We start from the raw sequence: 17,387 nt of genomic DNA, 5'->3' as shown, positions 1-17,387 counted from the left end.
ACACACACACACACACCAGCCCAGCCCCTCGGAAGAGACAAGTTCACAACACACATGACAAGTGAGGACAGCCGGACCTAAGGCTGTTCGTATGGACACACAGACTATGCATTTGTAGAAATACCCCATCTTGGGGCACAGAATACTCAAATGACAGAAGGACCCCTAATGCTAGCTAGACACACTGAAAAGGGGGGACAGAAAAGAGTCATCCCCTTCATCGCACGGACACAGAATACTGCACACAGCACCAAGTCAGCCTCCCTGCCTGCAGGCAGCAGAGGCAGCGTCATCCCAGCACGGAATGAGGGTGCACCACAGGCAGGTGCTGTGCAGGCCTCTGTGAGGAGCAACCACAGGCCATGGTTCAGCCCCACCATGAGCAACCAGCCTCACTGGCTCGTGCCACAGCCTGGCTCACCCAGCATACTTGAGGCTTACTGCTGGTAGTTCCCATACTGGCCCTGGAAGAGAGAAAGCACAGGTCACTGGAGAACACAAGCTGTGATCACAGAAACTCCCCCACTCCAATGATGGCATCACATGATGCCTTCTTCATCCCTGACTGCCCATCTCAAGGCCTCCACTAAGAAGTACCTGAACTTGGCTTCCCAACACCCGGGCCTATGTACCCCTACATACTGAGAGGCCCACCACCCCCAGTTTCCTAGAGTCCCTCAGATCTGCCTATTCCCCTATAGCACATCCACACCCATTTTCTCAGAATCAGATCCCCACTCTCCAGACCCCACTGACCTGCTACGGGACATCTACCATATGTTGATGTCCTCCCAACTCTTTGTACCTGCTGTGTGGATTCAGGGTCCTCCAGCCTCCACTTCCTCTCACCTAGCTCTCTCTGGGGTGCCCACCTGCCCAATTCCCCCAGTCGGTTTTGCCCTTTCCCTCGGTCCCTCCATCCTGGCTCCCAGCTGTGCCCGGATCTGTACCAGAACAGGGTGGGGCAGTCTCAAGGTGGGCCCCCACCCCAGTCACCCAACAGGCAGCGGAACCCAGCACTCCCTGGCTGTAGTAAGAATCTACCAGCTGAGGAGGGTTGGTGCAGACAAAGGAGGTGTTTCACCCCAAGAGGAAACACCCTGGGAATCAGGCTGCACCATTGCATTCTCTTTGGGGCGACAAAGCAGAGTAGGGAGGGGGCTTAACTTGCATATATGACCAACCAGGGTTTTGTCCCCAGTGTCCCATAGACTCCCATGAGTTCTAAGAGCGATTCCTGAACACAGAGCCAGGAATGGGCCTTGAGTGTCACTGGGTATGGCTCCATAATGCATACACAAAACCAAAGTAAGAGAGAAAGCAGAGCCCTGAGGCAGTGCCAGACACTTGCCTGCTCGTAGCCGTAAGGCCGCTGCTGCTGGGCGGAGGGGCCACTCTGGGCTGCTCGGTAGCTTCCGTACTGCTGGCCTTGGCCCTGCTGGTAGCTGGAGTACTGGGCAGGGGCGCCCTGTGCCGGGCCTGAGAGCACAGATAGGCCTGAGTCTACCCTGAAGCCACCCAGCACCTGTTGGCACTGGAGGAAAAGGGCACTGCCATACGGTGGGTCCGCTGGCTGCCTCTTCCAACCAGTGACAATGGCAGCACACGCTGTTTCTCACCACTTAAGTCAGTTGATACCAGCACACACCAGTTCATACCAGCACATGCTAGCTCCCACGCATTTTCTCCAGCACATGGCAGTGATGGAGGACAGAGTAAGCCCTAAATAGCTATCAGCAGGGGAGGGTACTTGCCTTGCATGTGGTCAAGCTGGTTTGGTCCCCAGCAATTATATGGTCCCTTGAGCCTGCTAGGAGAGATCCCCGAGTACAGAGCCAGGAGTAAGGCCTGAGCACTGCTGGGTGAGGTCCCAAAGAAAATAAAATGATAGCACACAAGTAAGGTGCTTGCCTCTTAGGCAGTCACCCCAGTTCAATTCGTCCTCCTGGTACCATCTGTGGTCCCCCAAGTACCACTAGGAGTGACACCTGAGCATAACCAGGTGTGGTCCCAAAACCAAAATAATAAACTGCTATTAGTGGGGCCAAAGAGATAGCATGGTGGGTAGGTGTTTGCCTTGTACACACCCAGCCAATCCAGATTCAATCCCTGGCACTTCATATGGTTCTCTGATCCCTGCCAGGAACAATCCCTGCGTGCAGAGACAGGAATAGTCCCTGAGCACCACCGGGTATGGCCCCAAAACCAAAGGCAAAACAAGAAAAAAAAAAAGCAAAACAAAACCCAACAACAATAAAAAGCTGCTATTAGTAACAGGGCTGGAAGGACTTGCTTTGCACGTTGCTCATGTTGTTCGGTCCCTGGTTCCAAATAAGCCCTGAGCATGGCCTGATGGGGCCCAAAGAGCCAAAACCAAAAAAATTAAAAAAAAAAAAAAAACAAACCCAAAACCAAACTGGTACGAACAAGGGTGATGCTTTGAGGACAGGAGGGTTTTGCATGCAGGAGGTTGAGTGACGTTCAAAAAAAACCCAAAGATAAAACAATAAAATTGATTAAAATGTCTACTAGAAACATGGGCAGGCCCAAAGAGAACATCTTCCTGCGTGTACCCCTTCCCAACAGCAGTGCTGCCTGCTCACAGCCTGCTCACATATGTAGGGCTTTGGAACTGACTTTTCCCACGGCAGTGAGACCCGCACACACACACAAGGTCCCAGGACTTTTGATTCCCATGGCAGGAGGCTTTTGATGTACCCTGCCTGGAAGGAGGGTGTTATGAGGGCAGGGCGGGATTACCAGACCTTGGGGGCATGCCTATTCCATGCCTTCACATGGAGGCATGCACACATTCAAGAATGCATGAACACACAGGCACACATGTAGGCAGGCACAAACACATGGACACGCATACACGTGTGTACAAGCATGCAGACACAATTATGCGCACATGCAGGGACACACAGGCACACATGAACATACAAGGCACACATATCCAGACATACACAAAGGTACATATAAAAACACAGGCACATATGAACACAGAGATACACACACACACAGGCTTATATGTGCATGTAGGGCAGAGCATAGGGCTGTGGAGACCCCAAGGGGTCCCTTCCCTTCATAAGCTCCACCCCTCCTTGGGTCACTGTATCCTCAGGCCTGGGCAAGCTGGCCACAGCAGTGTCACAGACAGAGCTGACTGAACTGAGATCCATGGGTGTGCCACAGAAGAGGGCATCATAGGGGACCCCTTAGCTAATGAGGCCAACAAAATGGCAGAAGAACAGGCCTCAAGACACAGGCTAGGCCCATGACCCTGCTCACCATCAAACCCAAAACTTCTGCCTGTGCTAGAGTAACACCACCTTGGGGATACAGCCAAGCCATGACACCACCAAGCTTCAGGGGCCCCAAAAGCAGCTGCTGTGTCTGGGTTCTCACCGTATCCTGACTGCTGCCCAGGGTAGCTCTGCTGGCTCGGGTACTGCTGCTGGTAGCCGGCCTGCTGCGGGGCTGTGCCCTGCTGGTAGCCCGCTTGCTGCTGGCTGTACTGGGAGTTGCCTGCAAGCCAAGGATACAGTTGGTCAGATGGCAGAGGCACAGCGCTCACTACTCAGTCCTCTCCCACCGTTGGCATTTTATCATAGCTCCTTCCCACTCTGAAGATGCTGCAGGTTGACACTGGAGTTCAAGCCACTTGGGGTGGGGCCAGCTCACTGATGAGTCTGGCTTGAGCCCCTGTTGCCAAGCATAGATCTAAGAGGGATCCCAACCCAAGAAGACCGTGGCCCGGAAAGATAGCACAGCGGCGTTTGCCTTGCAAGCAGCCGATCCAGGACCAAAGGTGGTTGGTTCGAATCCCGGTGTCCCATATGGTCCCCCGTGCCTGCCAGGAGCTATTTCTGAGCAGACAGCCAGGAGTAACCCCTGAGCACTGCCGGGTGTGGCCCAAAAACAAAAAAAAATAAAATAAAAAAAGAAGACCATGTTCCCCTCAAAAGTACCCCACTGCCTGTATCCTGGCACCACCTGGAGACGGGATTCCCTCCACTTTCAATAGGGCCCACCTTACAATACTCAAGGGTCCTGTGGGGCAGGGCCTCAGGGCCTCCTGTCTCCACAAGCTCTGAGTATGGTCTCCCCCAATAAAAGTGCTATTATGCTAAGTGCTATTGTGGGGGATGAGGGGATCAGGCCCGGGGTGCCATATGGGATGCTGAGGATAAAACCCAGGTCAGTCCTGGGCCGACTGCATGCAAAGCAAATGCCCTGCTGCTATGCTATCTCTCTGGCCTTTTTTTCTTCCTTCCTTCCTTCCTTCCTTCCTTCCTTCCTTCCTTCCTTCCTTCCTTCCTTCCTTCCTTCCTTCCTTCCTTCCTTCCTTCCTTCCTTCCTCCTTCCTTCCTTCCTTCCTCCCACCCTCCCTCCCTCCCTCCTTCCTTCCTTCCTTCCTTCCTTCCTTCCTTCCTTCCTTCCTTCCTTCCTTCCTTCCTTCCTTCCTTCCTTCCTTCCTTCCTCCCTCCCTCCCTCCCTCCCTTCCTTCCTTCCTTTCTTTCTTTTTTTTTTTTTTTGGTGGGGAGAGCACAACCAGCAGCACTCAGGAGTTACTCTGGTTCTTCACTCAGAAATCGCAATCGCTCCTGGCAGGCTTGGGGGACCATATGGGATGCTGGGAATCGAACCTGGGTCCATCCCAGGTCAGCTACGTGCAAGGCAAATGCCCTACTACTGTTCTATTGCTCCGGCCCCAAGACTGGGGACCATCTTTGGGGTACTAAACTTTGAGAGCAGCAGGTATGGTGGGCACTCCTGAGTGGGTGGGATGGCCACAGGGGTCAGGAGTCAGGGTCCAGGCCTTTTCCCAGGTCTCTGCCCACTGCTGTTCCCCAGACACTGTTTTCACATCCATGGGCATGTCCCATGAACAAGCCTCTGTGAAGATGGCAGTGAAGTCAACCACAGAGTGAATGCACAGGACTCTAGGTGTGGGGGGCAGTGCCCAGACTCAGGTCTAACCCACTATCTGGGATACCACCCAACTCCACTCATAGCCATTCCAGGCCCTGTGCCCTGGTTCCTGGTCACATCACACAGTGGGCCAGTGCTGACCATTGGACATCTGGGCCATCTCAGTAGACCCCAATCACACTCACCCACCACTTTCACATCACAAGGTCAACCTCTGCCAGGCCTAGGGAGGCCTCGGGATCTCAGGGAGCAGAGACTAAAGATGTACACAGAACCCCCCAAATCCCCACAGGGACCACCACCCCGACAACTTCCTGAGCACAAGGCCCACAATGGGGAACCCAGCACCTTCCCTCATTCCCATGGTGACTGTGGCACCTTCTCTTTTTCCAGTCTGACTCCTAACTGTGGGAACCCTGACACGCCATAGAACTACACCAGACATGCGCCATGGTGCCTGGTTTTTACTACCGATCTTAAAAAACCACCAATAGGGGCTGGAGAGATAGCACAGCAGTAGGGTGTTTGCCTTGCACACGGCCAACCCAAGATGGACCCAGGTTGGATCTCTGGCATCCCATATGGTCCTCCGAGCCTGCCATGAGTGATTCCCAAGGGCAGAGCCAGGAGTAAACCCTGAGCACTGCCAGATGTGGTCCAAAAGCAAAACACAAAAAAACAAAAGCCACCACCAAGACCTTCCTGCCCAGAGCTGTCATATCTCCTAGGCAGCTTCCAGGCAGGGAGGGGGAGTATCAGTGTCCTGTGGGGTCCTGTTTCTTCTCTTGGAGTCTCCAAGGGTGGTGGGAGCTAATGATGTGGGGTCCTGTAAGTGAGGCTCCCCCTCCCTGATAGTCTTAGATCCCAGATGCCCTCTTGTGAGCCTGCAGGCTGGAGAACACCAGGTGAGACTTAGACCTGGCCTGAATGAGGAACACGGGGAAAGGCCAGGGTAGTGGCCTATGGCACCTCTGAGGAAAGTTCCAGAAACACCAACTGTCCTGGATACAGGGCTCCAGGCCTGCCCCTGCTCTTACCACCCTCGTAGTAGTGCTGTGTGGACTCCTCGAAGGCGCGGTCGTAGCTCTGCTCCGTGTAGGATGGCTGCTGATAGGCGTACTCGCTGTGCCCTGTGGAGAGACAGTGTTGCAGGGGGCAGCCATGATGCTGGATTCTTCTCCCTGCCCACATCCCACAGTCTAGGACTACCAAGTGAGCGCCGTCCATGCCCCTCTGCTCAGAGGACACAGCCCAGCTCCAAACCCATTGTCTGGAGGATAGGGCAGATGTCTGCCAGGCTGAAGGGGTGCCAGGACTCATTGTATCCAATAGCATGAAGAAACTAGTACTCACCTTCAGGTGAGTGTGAGATTACGGGATTTGTCTGTTTCTACCTCAATCTTTTTTCTTTTTTTTTTTTTTTTTTTGCGCTTTTGGGTTACACCCGGAGGTACTCAGGTTTACTCTGGCTCTGTGCTCAGAAATCACTCCTGGCAGGCTTTAGGGACCATATGGTATGCCGGGGATCGAACTGGCATCAGTCCTGGGTTGGTTGCATACAAGGCAAATGGCTTACCACTGTGCCCTCTCTGGCCCCTCTACCTCAATCTTTACAGGATTTTCTCATTGGATCTTTGAACTGTTTCTTTGAATATAGAACTCAGGATTGTTTCTCATTGGATCTTTGAATATAGAACTTTGGGTAGGTGTGGAAACCAGATGCTCCCACCTTCCAGGTGTGACCTTTTTCCTCAGATAACAGGCTTGACTGGATAGAAATAAACTTTCTTTCCCTTTCGTTTTCCAAGCTCCAGAAAGCAGCTTGGATTGTCGGCTGGCTAGTAAGAGTATACGATAATGAGGGGAACTCTTTCAAACCTTTCCTCATTACATGCATGCGTGTGTGTGTGTGTGTGTGTGTGTGTGTGTGTGTGTGTGTGTGTGCGCGCGTGTGAATTATTTTACAGATTACAGATTATTCTGACTCTAGACTTGTGGTTCGCCAGTGTTCTGGGGTTGGAACCCAAGGGGTTTATTCAATAGGGGAGTACTGTATGGTTTGGGTTTTTTTTTTTGGGGGGGGGTCACATCCGGCAGTCCTTGGGAGCTATTCCTGGCTCTACGCTCAGAAATCGCTCCTGGCAGGCTTGGGGGACCATATGGGATGCTGGGATTTGAACCACTGTCCTTCTGCATGCAAGGAAAACACCCTACCTCCATGCTATCTCTTGGGTCCCAGAATTTGAAGTTTGTTTCTCTTTTGTCACACCCAGTAGCTCAGGAGTTACTCCTAGCTATACGCTCAGAAATCTCCCCTGGCTTGGGATACCGAGGATCGAACCTCAGTCCATCCTAGGTTACCATGTGCAAGGCAAACACCCTAACAATTGTGCCACCACTCTGGCCCCTGGGGGTACTGTGTTAAAATGAAGTTGCTAGTACTCACTGTCAGGGGAGTAATGCAGTTGTAGTATGAAGGTGCTGACACTCTTACTGTTGCTATAGTATTGTGGTACGATATGGATGCCAGTACTCACCGTCAGAGGATTAGCACAATAGTAAGAAGGTGCTAGTTCTCCCCGTTGGGAGTGTCCTATAGTGGCACAGTGCTGCCAGCACTCACTATTGGGGTAGTACTACAGTAGTATGATGGTGCTTGTACTCACCATCAGGATAGTACTGCTGGCTCATGGGCTCCGAGGCTGCCTGGCCATGGCCATATTGCTCGCCGCTGTAATACTCCTCTTGGCCCAGGTACTGCTGGGATGAGCCTGAGGGACACACTTGTGGCACTCACAATACTGCCGAGGGCAGCCCTACCCCCCCAAACGGTTGTATGCTTGTCCCCCCCCTTGTCCCTCAGAAGGGACTGAGAACCCAGATCCCCGGGGGCAGTACCTTGCTGCGAGGGCCGGTAGGGTGCCAGGGGTCGCTGGCTCATCAGGCTGCTGCCCTGCCCTCCAGGGCCCATCATGGCCAGGGCTGACTGGTTCTGGTAGTGCTGGCTGCCACCCTGCGCCGAGCTGTAGTGGGATGAGGCTGCCTGCTGGTGCATCATGGACACTGGGGGACAGAACGGGACAGGACAGGATGGGCCCCGTAAGCCCAGGCTGAGTACACATAACCCCCTGGCCCAGCTCCATGGCTTGGAGGCTGCACTCGCACTGCAGCCCCCAGCATGTTCTTGGACCTGGGCAGGGTCTGCTCCAGCCTCTCCTTGGCCCCTGCACCAGCCCGTAAGTTGTGCCCAGAACGTAGTACGGTGCCAAGCTGTCTCACGAGTCCAACCACCTCTATATGCCAAGATGTGTCCTCTCCTCTGACCAGCTGAACCCCAAAGCCCAAGCTTGCCCCCCCCTACACTGGCCAGTGGCTGCCAACAAGCCCTTTCTGGGCCCCCAGCAGCAGGAAATGACATAGCAGAAACACTCCCACTGTCTCTTTTGCTCTACACTGCCTACCTGCCCACTGTTCTTCGTGTAACAGCTGGCATTTATTTCACACCGAGTTGAGTGGGGGTCCCCCGCCTCCCAGAGGGTGCCTCCTTTGGGTGCCACCCTCTACACAGGGCACCTGTGGCATACCTGGGTTGGACTGCATGTTGATGTTGGCCCGGGACACGTAGCTACCCATGGCACCCTGACCCTGCAGGGACACACTCTGCGAGGGGCCCGCATGGCTGTAGCCTGGCCCGGTGCCGTGGCTGCTGCCCGACATACTCATGGAGGTGGTGGGCAGCGTGCTGGGGGCCGTCTGCTGCATGGGCACGTGGTTGGGACCTGCAGAGGGGACGGGCAGGACATCAGAGGGCAAAGCTGCCCTGGCTGCAGCAACTCTATGACACCCCTGGCCACACGGGAAGCAAGGAGTGTTTGAAGAATTGTGGAAACATGCCCACTGCTGGGGGTGGGTGAGACCAGGCCACTTGAAACCTTGGAGGAGCCCTGACAATGGGGCAGCATAAGCGTGAAAGTGCGAGTGGCCCAAGAGGTTCCCCCCAACCCCAAGGGGTGCTCAGGCCCAGCATGGCCACCACCTGCGGTGGCATGGGCAGCCCCAAGGCCCTGGAGATGCCGGCGGGCACGGCCACTCACCATTGCCGATCTGGCCCTGCATGAGGGAGGCTGGTGGCAGACCGGAGCCGATGGCGTCGCTGAGGGAGCCCTGAGAGTGAAGGCCCTGGCCCGAGCTGCCTTGGGACAGCGCCCCTGGGCCCAGATTCATGTTCTGGGTTGGCGGCTATGGGGCGACAGGAAGGATGCAAGAGCCCCGTCACATTCACCCTGCGCTGTGGCTGGGACAGATGTTCCCCAATGTGCCCAGGGGCTGTAAGCCACGTCTCCTCCTCTGGTTCTGTGGGGTCCCAACAGTGACAGCCTTTACCCATGCTCCAGGGGTCTCGATAGTTCTCAGGTTCTGCCTGGGCAGCTATCTCTCTCTCTCTCTCTCTCTCTCTCTCACACACACACACACACACACACACACACTTACACACAGAGAAAGGCTATTCTTTGTCCTGAGCCTCGGTTCTAGGCCTAATGGATCAGCAACCAGAGGCAGGGACACAGTACTGAACCCCAGCAGAGTCTGGGGGAGACAGGCTCAGTTGAGCTGGTGCCATGACAGCCCCTGCACCCCCACATCCACCCTTATAACCAGCATGCAAGAAGGGACCTAACCCTGGTCTCACTTGGGTTATGGAGATGAGGCAGCAGGGCAGGGTCACTTCTTGGATTCATAAGGAAATTGGCAAAGGGACCAGTGAAACAGGACAGCTGGAAAGGCACCTGCCTGGCACTCTGCTAACCTGCGCTCCATCCCGGCACCCTACAGTATTCCCCAAGCACTATCAGGAGAAACTCCTGAGTGAAGAGCCAGGAGTGAGGCCTGAGCAATGCTGGCAATGCCAAAGACCAAAAGGAAACTGCCAGGAGCCAGAGTGATAACACAGTGGTAAGGCGTTTGCCATACACGTGGTTGACCCAGGACAATCCTGAGTTCGATCCCTGGCGTCCCATAAGGTCCCCCAAGCCAGGAAAGATTTCTGAGTGCAGAGCCAGGAGTAACCTCTGAGAGCCACCGGTTGTGGCCCAAAAACCAAAATAAATAAAAGAAATAAAAAAATAAAGAGGGGCCGGAGAGATAGCATGGAGGTAAGGCGTTTGCCTTTCATGCAGAAGGTTATCGGTTCGAATCCCGGCGTCCCATATGGTCCCCAGTGCAATTTCTGAGCCTGGAGCCAGGAATAACCCCTGAGCACTGCTGGGTGTGACCCAAAAACCACAAAAATAAATAAATAAATAAATAAATAAATAAATAAATAAATAAATAAATAAAATAAAGGAAATTGGGGGCCCGGAGAGATAGCATAGCGGCGTTTGCCTTGCAAGCAGCCAATCCAGGACCAAAGGTGGTTGGTTCGAATCCCAGTGTCCCATATGGTCCCCCGTGCCTGCCAGGAGCTATTTCTGAGCAGACAGCCAGGAGTGACCCCTGAGCACCACCGGGTGTGACCCAAAAACCAAAAACCAAAAAAAAAGTCCTGAATGGACCCTCACATTTAGGGGCCGGGCGGTGGCGCTAGAGGTAAGGTGCCTGCCTTGCCTGCACTAGCCTTAGACGAACCGTGGTTCGATCCCCCGGCGTCCCATATGGTCCCCCAAGCCAGGAGCAACTTCTGAGCGCATAGCCAGGAGTAACCCCTGAGCGTTACTGGGTGTGGCCCCCCCCCCCCAAAAAAAAAAGAAAAAAAGGAAAATGGGGCTGGAGAGAGAGCATGGAGGAAGAGCGTTTGCTTTGCATGCTGAAGGACGGTGGTTCAAATCCCGGCAACCCATATGGTCCCCTGAGCCTGCCGGGGGCGATTTCTGAGCGAAGAGCCAGAAGTAGCCCCTGAGCGCTGCTGGGTGTGACCCAAAAAACAAAAATAAATAAATAAATAAATAAATAAATAAAGGAAACCATCAGAGAACGAGCCATTTCTCCAACATTGGCCAGATCCATAATAGGTATGCAAAGTTTTGCTCCTAATTCTCAGCCACGCTTATGCTCTGGGGTCCCGGCTCCCTGGGGTGCTGAGAAAGGTTCAGAGTCCCCTGCTGGGGCCCCCCAGACTCACGGCAGGGAGCAAGGATTGCATGTTCTGGTTGGAGTCTGCAATGGTGGCTAGGTAGACCAGGTTCCGGTGCAGGGCCTGCTGGTACCTGTGGGAGGGGCATGGGGAAGAAGTCAGGCAAGGGCGGCTCCTTCCGGCCCCCGAGGTAGCCGAGTCCCGTGGCCTGTGGTGGTTCCTCCCAGCAGGGGGTGGTAGATGGGGCACTCACTGGGTGCACTCGGCCGTCTTGCCCTTGCTCTGGTACTCCAGGATGCACTGGATCAGATGATGGTTCTCATCCAGCATCTGTGGAGGGACAAACGTGACGCAGCTGTCCAAGGGCACACTGGCTGCTAGCTGCACTCCATTAGGCCAGGACAGAGGAAGGTCTGGGCACAGGCCAGAGGCGACGGAGACAAAGCAGGACGAGTGGAGGAAGAAACCAGGAAAAGAAACCAGGAAACTGGGACCCGCGAGGTGGTGACACCAGGCTGTCCAGTGCTCCCCTGGAATGCTGGCTGACCACAGAGAACTCGGTCATAAGCAGCTCTCAAGGGAGCCAGCGGCCGGCTCAGTTGGTGACTGCGGGGCAGTGCCTGTTGGGACCCAGCATAGGGCAGGGGGCATGGCTGCTCTCTCAGGCCTGGCAATGCCCAGGGGGGCTGAAGTAGCCAGAGGGAACCCAGCAGAGAGCTCTGGAGGTCTGACAGAATCATCTGCCCAGGTGAGGTGCTGGCCAAGCCTAGCAAATGGCTTTTGGAAACTGCTGAAACAGGTAGAATGGAAGCTGAAGAGATAGCAAGCGGTATGTTGCTTGTCTTACACAGCCAACCCTGCATCCCATATAGCCCAAAAACCAAACAACAACAATAAAAGAAAATGATAGAGGGACTGGAGAGATAGCACAGCGGTAGGGCATTTACCTTGCACGTGGCCAACCCCCGTGGCCAAATGGTGGATGGAACCCTGGCATCCCATATGGTTCCCTGAGCCTGCCAGGAGCGATTTCTGAGTGCAGAGCCAGGAGTAACCCCTGAGTGTCACCAGGTGTGACCCAAAAACCAAACCAAAACAAAAAGAGAAACAGGTCAAATGATGGCCCACAGCAGCACATCCAGGGCCTTTTCGGCTTTAAGTGCACAGAGGATATGCTGGATCAGACAGGACAGATACTGTCCCAGGGCCCTGAGCAGCCCCAAAGCAGATGTAGGGTAGTGGGTCAGTGAGGGGTGAGGATTTGGGGAGGGGAAACTGATCCCAGCTGGCACATTCCTTTCTCCTGGCCCTAGGCTGTGACCTCCCCCGGCCCTACGTTGTTATAAGACCCCCAGGACAGGAGCTGGAGCAATAAATAGCACAGTGGTAGGGTGTTTGCCTTACATGTGGCCAACCCTGGATGGACCCTCGTTCGAATCCCGGCATCCAATAAGGTCCCCTGAGCCTGCAAGGAGTGATTTCTAATTGCAGAGCCAGGAGTAACCATGGCCCAAAAACCAAAAAAAAAAAGAAGACACCCAGGACAGAAATGAATGGGGGGGCCGGGTAGGTGGCGCTGGAGGTAAGGTGCCTGCCTTGCAAGCGCTAGCCAAGGAAGGACCGCGGTTCGATCCCCCGGCGTCCCATATGGTCCCCCCAAGCCAGGGGCGATTTCTGAGCACATAGCCAGGAGTAACCCCTGAGCGTCAAACGGGTGTGGCCCAAAAAACAAAAAAAAGAAATGAATGGGGGCACTCAGAGCAAGGGTGTTTCCCGTCTCCTGAGTCACAGGCTTTTCTCCTTCCCTCTGCACCTGAAGCTGTGGTCAAGCAGTCAGCAGTTGGCCACACTGGGTGGGTGGCGCAAGGGTCCAAGTGTCCCCATTAAAAGCTCCACTCCCACAATACTGCAATTTTTTTTATTTTGGGGCCATAACCAGCGGCTCTCAGGAACCGATAGCTCTGTGCTCAGAAATTACTCCTGGTGGTGCTCAGGGGACCCTTTAGGATGCCGGAGATTGAATCCAAGCAGGCGAATACCCTCCTTGCTGCACTATTGCACCCGCCCTAATCCTGTACTTTTCATAAACAGGACAAAAGGGTACACATTTGGGGCAGTCAGAGAAGGAGGGGCCCAGTGTCCCTTGGGAAGGTTGGGACAGGACACGCTCCAGGATACAGCGGCCACAGCATTCGGACTGGTGAACTCAGCAGAGCCCGAGCCAGGGGGGCAAACAGAACCTGGTCCCACAGTGGTGCCCAAGGCCCTGCCCAGCACAGAGTTCTCCCGCCACCTCTGCAAACAGGCAGGCCTTGAGAGTCTGTGCTGCTCAAAACACAAGGAGCACAGGCCATGAGGAGGGACAGGCATTTCAGGGCGCTCTGGGGATCAAAGCAGTCTCTGTTGCCATCCTCAGGGCACTATGACAGAGGGAACAGAGTGTTCTAGGAGGAGAGAAGAGACCAAAGCGGCTGGACACAATGTCCAGAGCTCAGAGAAACCAGATCCAAAGCCAGGGAGGGTGCAGGGAAGCAGAAGAAAATGGAGTGCCAGGCAAGTGGGTAGAGTGGCCCCAACACTGCAGGAGCCAGAGCACAAAGTCCCAGAGAAGGCAACACGAGATGGAGGCCAGCCAGGACGGCAGTGCCAGGGAGGACAGCAAAGGGGGGCATGAGCTTTGGGCAGCTCCTGAAGCAGTGAGGAAATATTGCAGAGACATAATGGACAGCACAAATAAATGACACGGGCAGCACGCATAAGACATGCAGGGGGCATGCAGGTAGCATGCAGGCAACATGTGGGCAGCACCCAGTGGACATCATGAGGTGGCAAACAGCATCCACTCAGCACGTAGTCCCACAGCAGGAATGAGGCCCAGGTATGTGGCACAAAAGAGGGTGTAAATAAGCAACAGTGACTGAAAGGCAGGGAGAGAGGCCTTAGTTCTGCAAGGTCAGAAGACCCATGTGGGTCCCACGGTCAGGCCAGTGTCCAGGTGAGTGGCTCTGTGAGGTCCCCTAAAATACAAAGTAAAGTGATAGGGCTGCAGAGATAGCGGAGGGTGTCTGACGTGCAATATGGCCGAGGTGGATTTTCTTCCGATATCCCACAGGGTCTCCAAAGTCCTGACAGGAGGGATCCCGGAGTATAGAGCCACAAGCACTCCCTGAGCACTGCCATTTTTGTGGCCCAAAAACAAAAAGAAAGGAACCAGAGTAGTGGCACAGTGGGAAAGGGCATTTGCCTTGCATGCAGCTGACCTAGGTATGATTCCTGGCATTCCACACAGTTCTTCAAGCCTGCCAGGAATAAATTCTTAGTACAGAGCAAGAATAACATATGAGTGCCTCTGGGTGGGCTCAAAATCCTAATAAATAAATAAATAAATAAATAAAAAGATGAAGCAGCCTAGCCAGCCAGACCCACCTGACTTGGCAGTGACAAAGCAGTGACAGGGTAAAAACGCCGGTTGGTTGCATGGCCGGAGCACACAGCTCTCCACTGCGCATGGGTTCAGGGGGCACGGTGACTGACATATCCAAAACCTGAGCAGGTGGGTGCAAGGTACCCCGGAAGGGTGGGAAGTCGGTGGGAAAGTCACAGACTCAGGAGGTTCAGCTCACAGGGTTGCCCCAAACCCCAAATAGTAAGAGGTCAGAGGGGACTTGGCAGGGGCTCCTGAGGCACGAAGGGCGGGGAGAGATGGGCAGGACCCACACACACAGGGGCGCTACAGGGGTGTCCATATGTTGCCCTGGAAGATGAACTGGGATGGTCAGGCAGAAAGTGGTGCACGAAAAGGTCAGGTCAGGTCAGGCCCGGCCAGGCCCCAGCCCCTGAAGTGCTCATAGTCTGCAGGGCTGGCCGACCATCAGAGAACTCGGTCATAGGCCATAGTTGCACGCATATACACATGCATGGGAATTCAGGTACATGCACATATCACCATGAACATACATGTAAGAACATAGATCAAAAAAAAAAAAAAGAACATAGATCAACACACATGAAACACACATGCAACATACGAACACACAGGCATACACCACCACTACCCACATGAATACACATGTGCTTGTAACCAGGTGGGCACACGTGCTCGCATAAAGAATATTTGCATGCATGTGCATGCAAACTTGTACCTACATAACACACATGAACACATACAGACATGCACAACGCATACACATATGCAAGGTCCCTGTGTGGCCCTGCCTACCCAGGGCAGACTGGAATGCAGGAAGACATGCCACTTGAACGCAGCAGCTCCACTCCTGGGGGCTTGGGCTGTCAGGGCTGCCCACCTGCCCTGGGAGAAGAGGGTTCGGGGGTCCCCACACAGCTGCGGGATACTTGAAGGGCAGAGTGCTTCTGGGCTGCAAGCAAGCATGTCTCAGGACCCCCAAGGCCGGGCTGCCAGACTAGCACTGACAGAGCTGGGTGCTGGGCCGGGCTGCAGAACTGCTCTGAGTTCTAGCCTATCCTTGTAGGAATGCCTGTCTCCCCCGAAGTATTGCCTGGCCCCCTACAAGACTTCCTGTCTCCCTCACAGGATTACCTGCCTCCTCTGTAGAGCCTGAAGGCTGTGCCCGCCTGGGGCAGTTATTTGTTCCAGGCTTGTTCCAGGCCAAGGACAACTGAGGGGCCCCAGCTCAGTGAGTGCAGAACAGCGCAGCCCCCTCACGGTTATCTCAGGCCAGGCCGGCCTTGGGCACTGCTCTCAGAGCCCCAGAGCCTGGGGACCTGCAGGTGGCCAGGACACAGCCAGAGCGAGGGAGGGAACCTGGGGCCATGGGTGGGGTGCTGTCCACACTCCAACGAACACACGGGGGGCTGTGTAGAACTGCAGGAAGGAGGCCGAGACCACAGGAGGGAACAATGGTTGCTCCGTAGAGTGGGGAGCCCAGAGTCCAACCAGGGTCTAGGAGAGTCCAACCCGCGCCCACCAAGCATCTCTGGGCCTCCCTTTGCACCACCTAAGCGCTTCACACTGTGGCCTCCCTCCCCTTTCTGGCAAAACCCGCTCAATGGTGAGGGTGGGAGGGCGATCAGCAAAAGCAGTGGGACCCCCCCAAGTTCAGAACAGAAGCCAGTAGAGCTGCCCCAGGGCCAGGGCCCTTTAAGGCCAGCTTGGGGAGAAAGGTTCCTTTGGAGTCTTTTGTCAAAAGCTGCCCAAACCCACGCTGGAGTTCCCCTCTAGAAAAGAAAGCCAGGCCCACCAACTTCCAGAAGCTTCCAGGGTGAGCCGGGCCTGAGAGGGGGGGTTCACACCTGCACCAAAGGCTCACACACACTTGGGATAGACACCAAGTCACGGAGCAGGGCCCAAGATGGTCCCCGCCCCTCGGAGGTCGTCTGCGGTCCCTGCAAGAACGTTTCTTTGCAACAGCCAGACACGGGCCTTTTGTGCCAGGGAGCCAGTACCTCCATGGCGCACCCATCACCCCGTGTGAGCTGTGCAAGAGAAGCCTGGGGACCACCCCAGCGAGGCAACAAGGAGGCGCCTTGCTGGCAAGGGTGGCATTGCGAAGCCATGTCCTGGTCCTGCCTGCACCCCGGAACGCGTGTCGCGTTCAGGCTGACAGGTGCCCCCCCGCGTTCTAGCCAGCGACTCCCCCTCTCCAAGAAAGGCTGATGCGCACAATCAACCAACCACCCTGCGCGGCCTGGCGCCTCGAGGCCCAAAGGTGCCCAACCGGTGCGCTCCACGGGCGCGCGTCTCCAAGGTTCCCCAGATTGGTCACCGAGCTCGGTCCCTGCCTGCTCAGATCTGGGGTCCCCAGGGGGGGCGGGTCCGTGCGCGCTGTCCCTACTCAACCCAGGGCCACCTTTCTCCTGCCCTGCCCGCAACCTGCACCGCGCGTGGCACCTGCCGGCCGTGTGCGCCCCGGGGGGTGATGGTAGCGGCGGTGGCGGGGGGCCCCGGCTTTGTTCGCGCCCCGCGATGGTCCTCCCGCTGCCCTCCTCCTCACCGGCCCTACCCTACCCGACCCTGCTCGGGCCCACCTTCTGGATGGTCTGCTGCGTGACCTCGCCTTTGGCGCGGGGCCTTGCGGACGCGAAGGCCACCGACATGGTCGCGGCAGCGGGTTCAGCCCCAGAGCGTCGGAGCTGCGGCTCCAGCTCCGCGCGCTCATGCCCCGCAGCGGCGGCGGGGGGCCGGGACTCGGGGAGTCGGGGGGACGCCGGGCCGTGGACTCGTCCGGGCCCGAACGCGCGCGCCTAAGGCCTCCCCGAGCCTGTGCCGAGCCACGCCGTGCGCCTCTCCCGTGCGCAACGCGGATGCGCCCTAGGCGCGCCGCGCGCTCCTCCTCGGGGGGTCTCCGGTGCCAACGCCTCCCTCCCCACCCCAGGCCCACCCACCCCACCCCAACCCCCGCGC

The 17,387-nt window shown here is 55.7% G+C and overlaps 1 protein-coding gene across 1 annotated transcript; it reads right to left on the bottom strand.

Annotated features, from left to right (window-relative positions):
- Positions 1 to 36: 36 nt before the first annotated feature.
- On the bottom strand, positions 37 to 17,157 carry SS18L1 (SS18L1 subunit of BAF chromatin remodeling complex). Its single transcript, XM_049776352.1, has 11 exons — positions 17,012 to 17,157; positions 11,259 to 11,335; positions 11,054 to 11,138; positions 9,030 to 9,174; positions 8,520 to 8,714; positions 7,834 to 7,998; positions 7,602 to 7,706; positions 5,973 to 6,065; positions 3,409 to 3,528; positions 1,352 to 1,479; positions 37 to 464 (listed from the first exon to the last, which is right to left on the bottom strand). Exons 1-11 carry the CDS (start codon positions 17,078 to 17,080, stop codon positions 438 to 440), a joined length of 1,209 nt encoding a protein of 402 aa, XP_049632309.1. The 5' UTR covers positions 17,081 to 17,157; the 3' UTR covers positions 37 to 437.
- Between the last annotated feature and the right edge of the window lie 230 nt (positions 17,158 to 17,387).

The sequence above is a fragment of the Suncus etruscus genome, chromosome 7 (assembly GCF_024139225.1).
Source record: "Suncus etruscus isolate mSunEtr1 chromosome 7, mSunEtr1.pri.cur, whole genome shotgun sequence".
Lineage (NCBI taxonomy): Eukaryota > Metazoa > Chordata > Mammalia > Eulipotyphla > Soricidae > Suncus > Suncus etruscus.
Note: the sequence above shows the minus strand (reverse complement) of the source record. Positions and strands in the feature narration are given on the sequence as shown.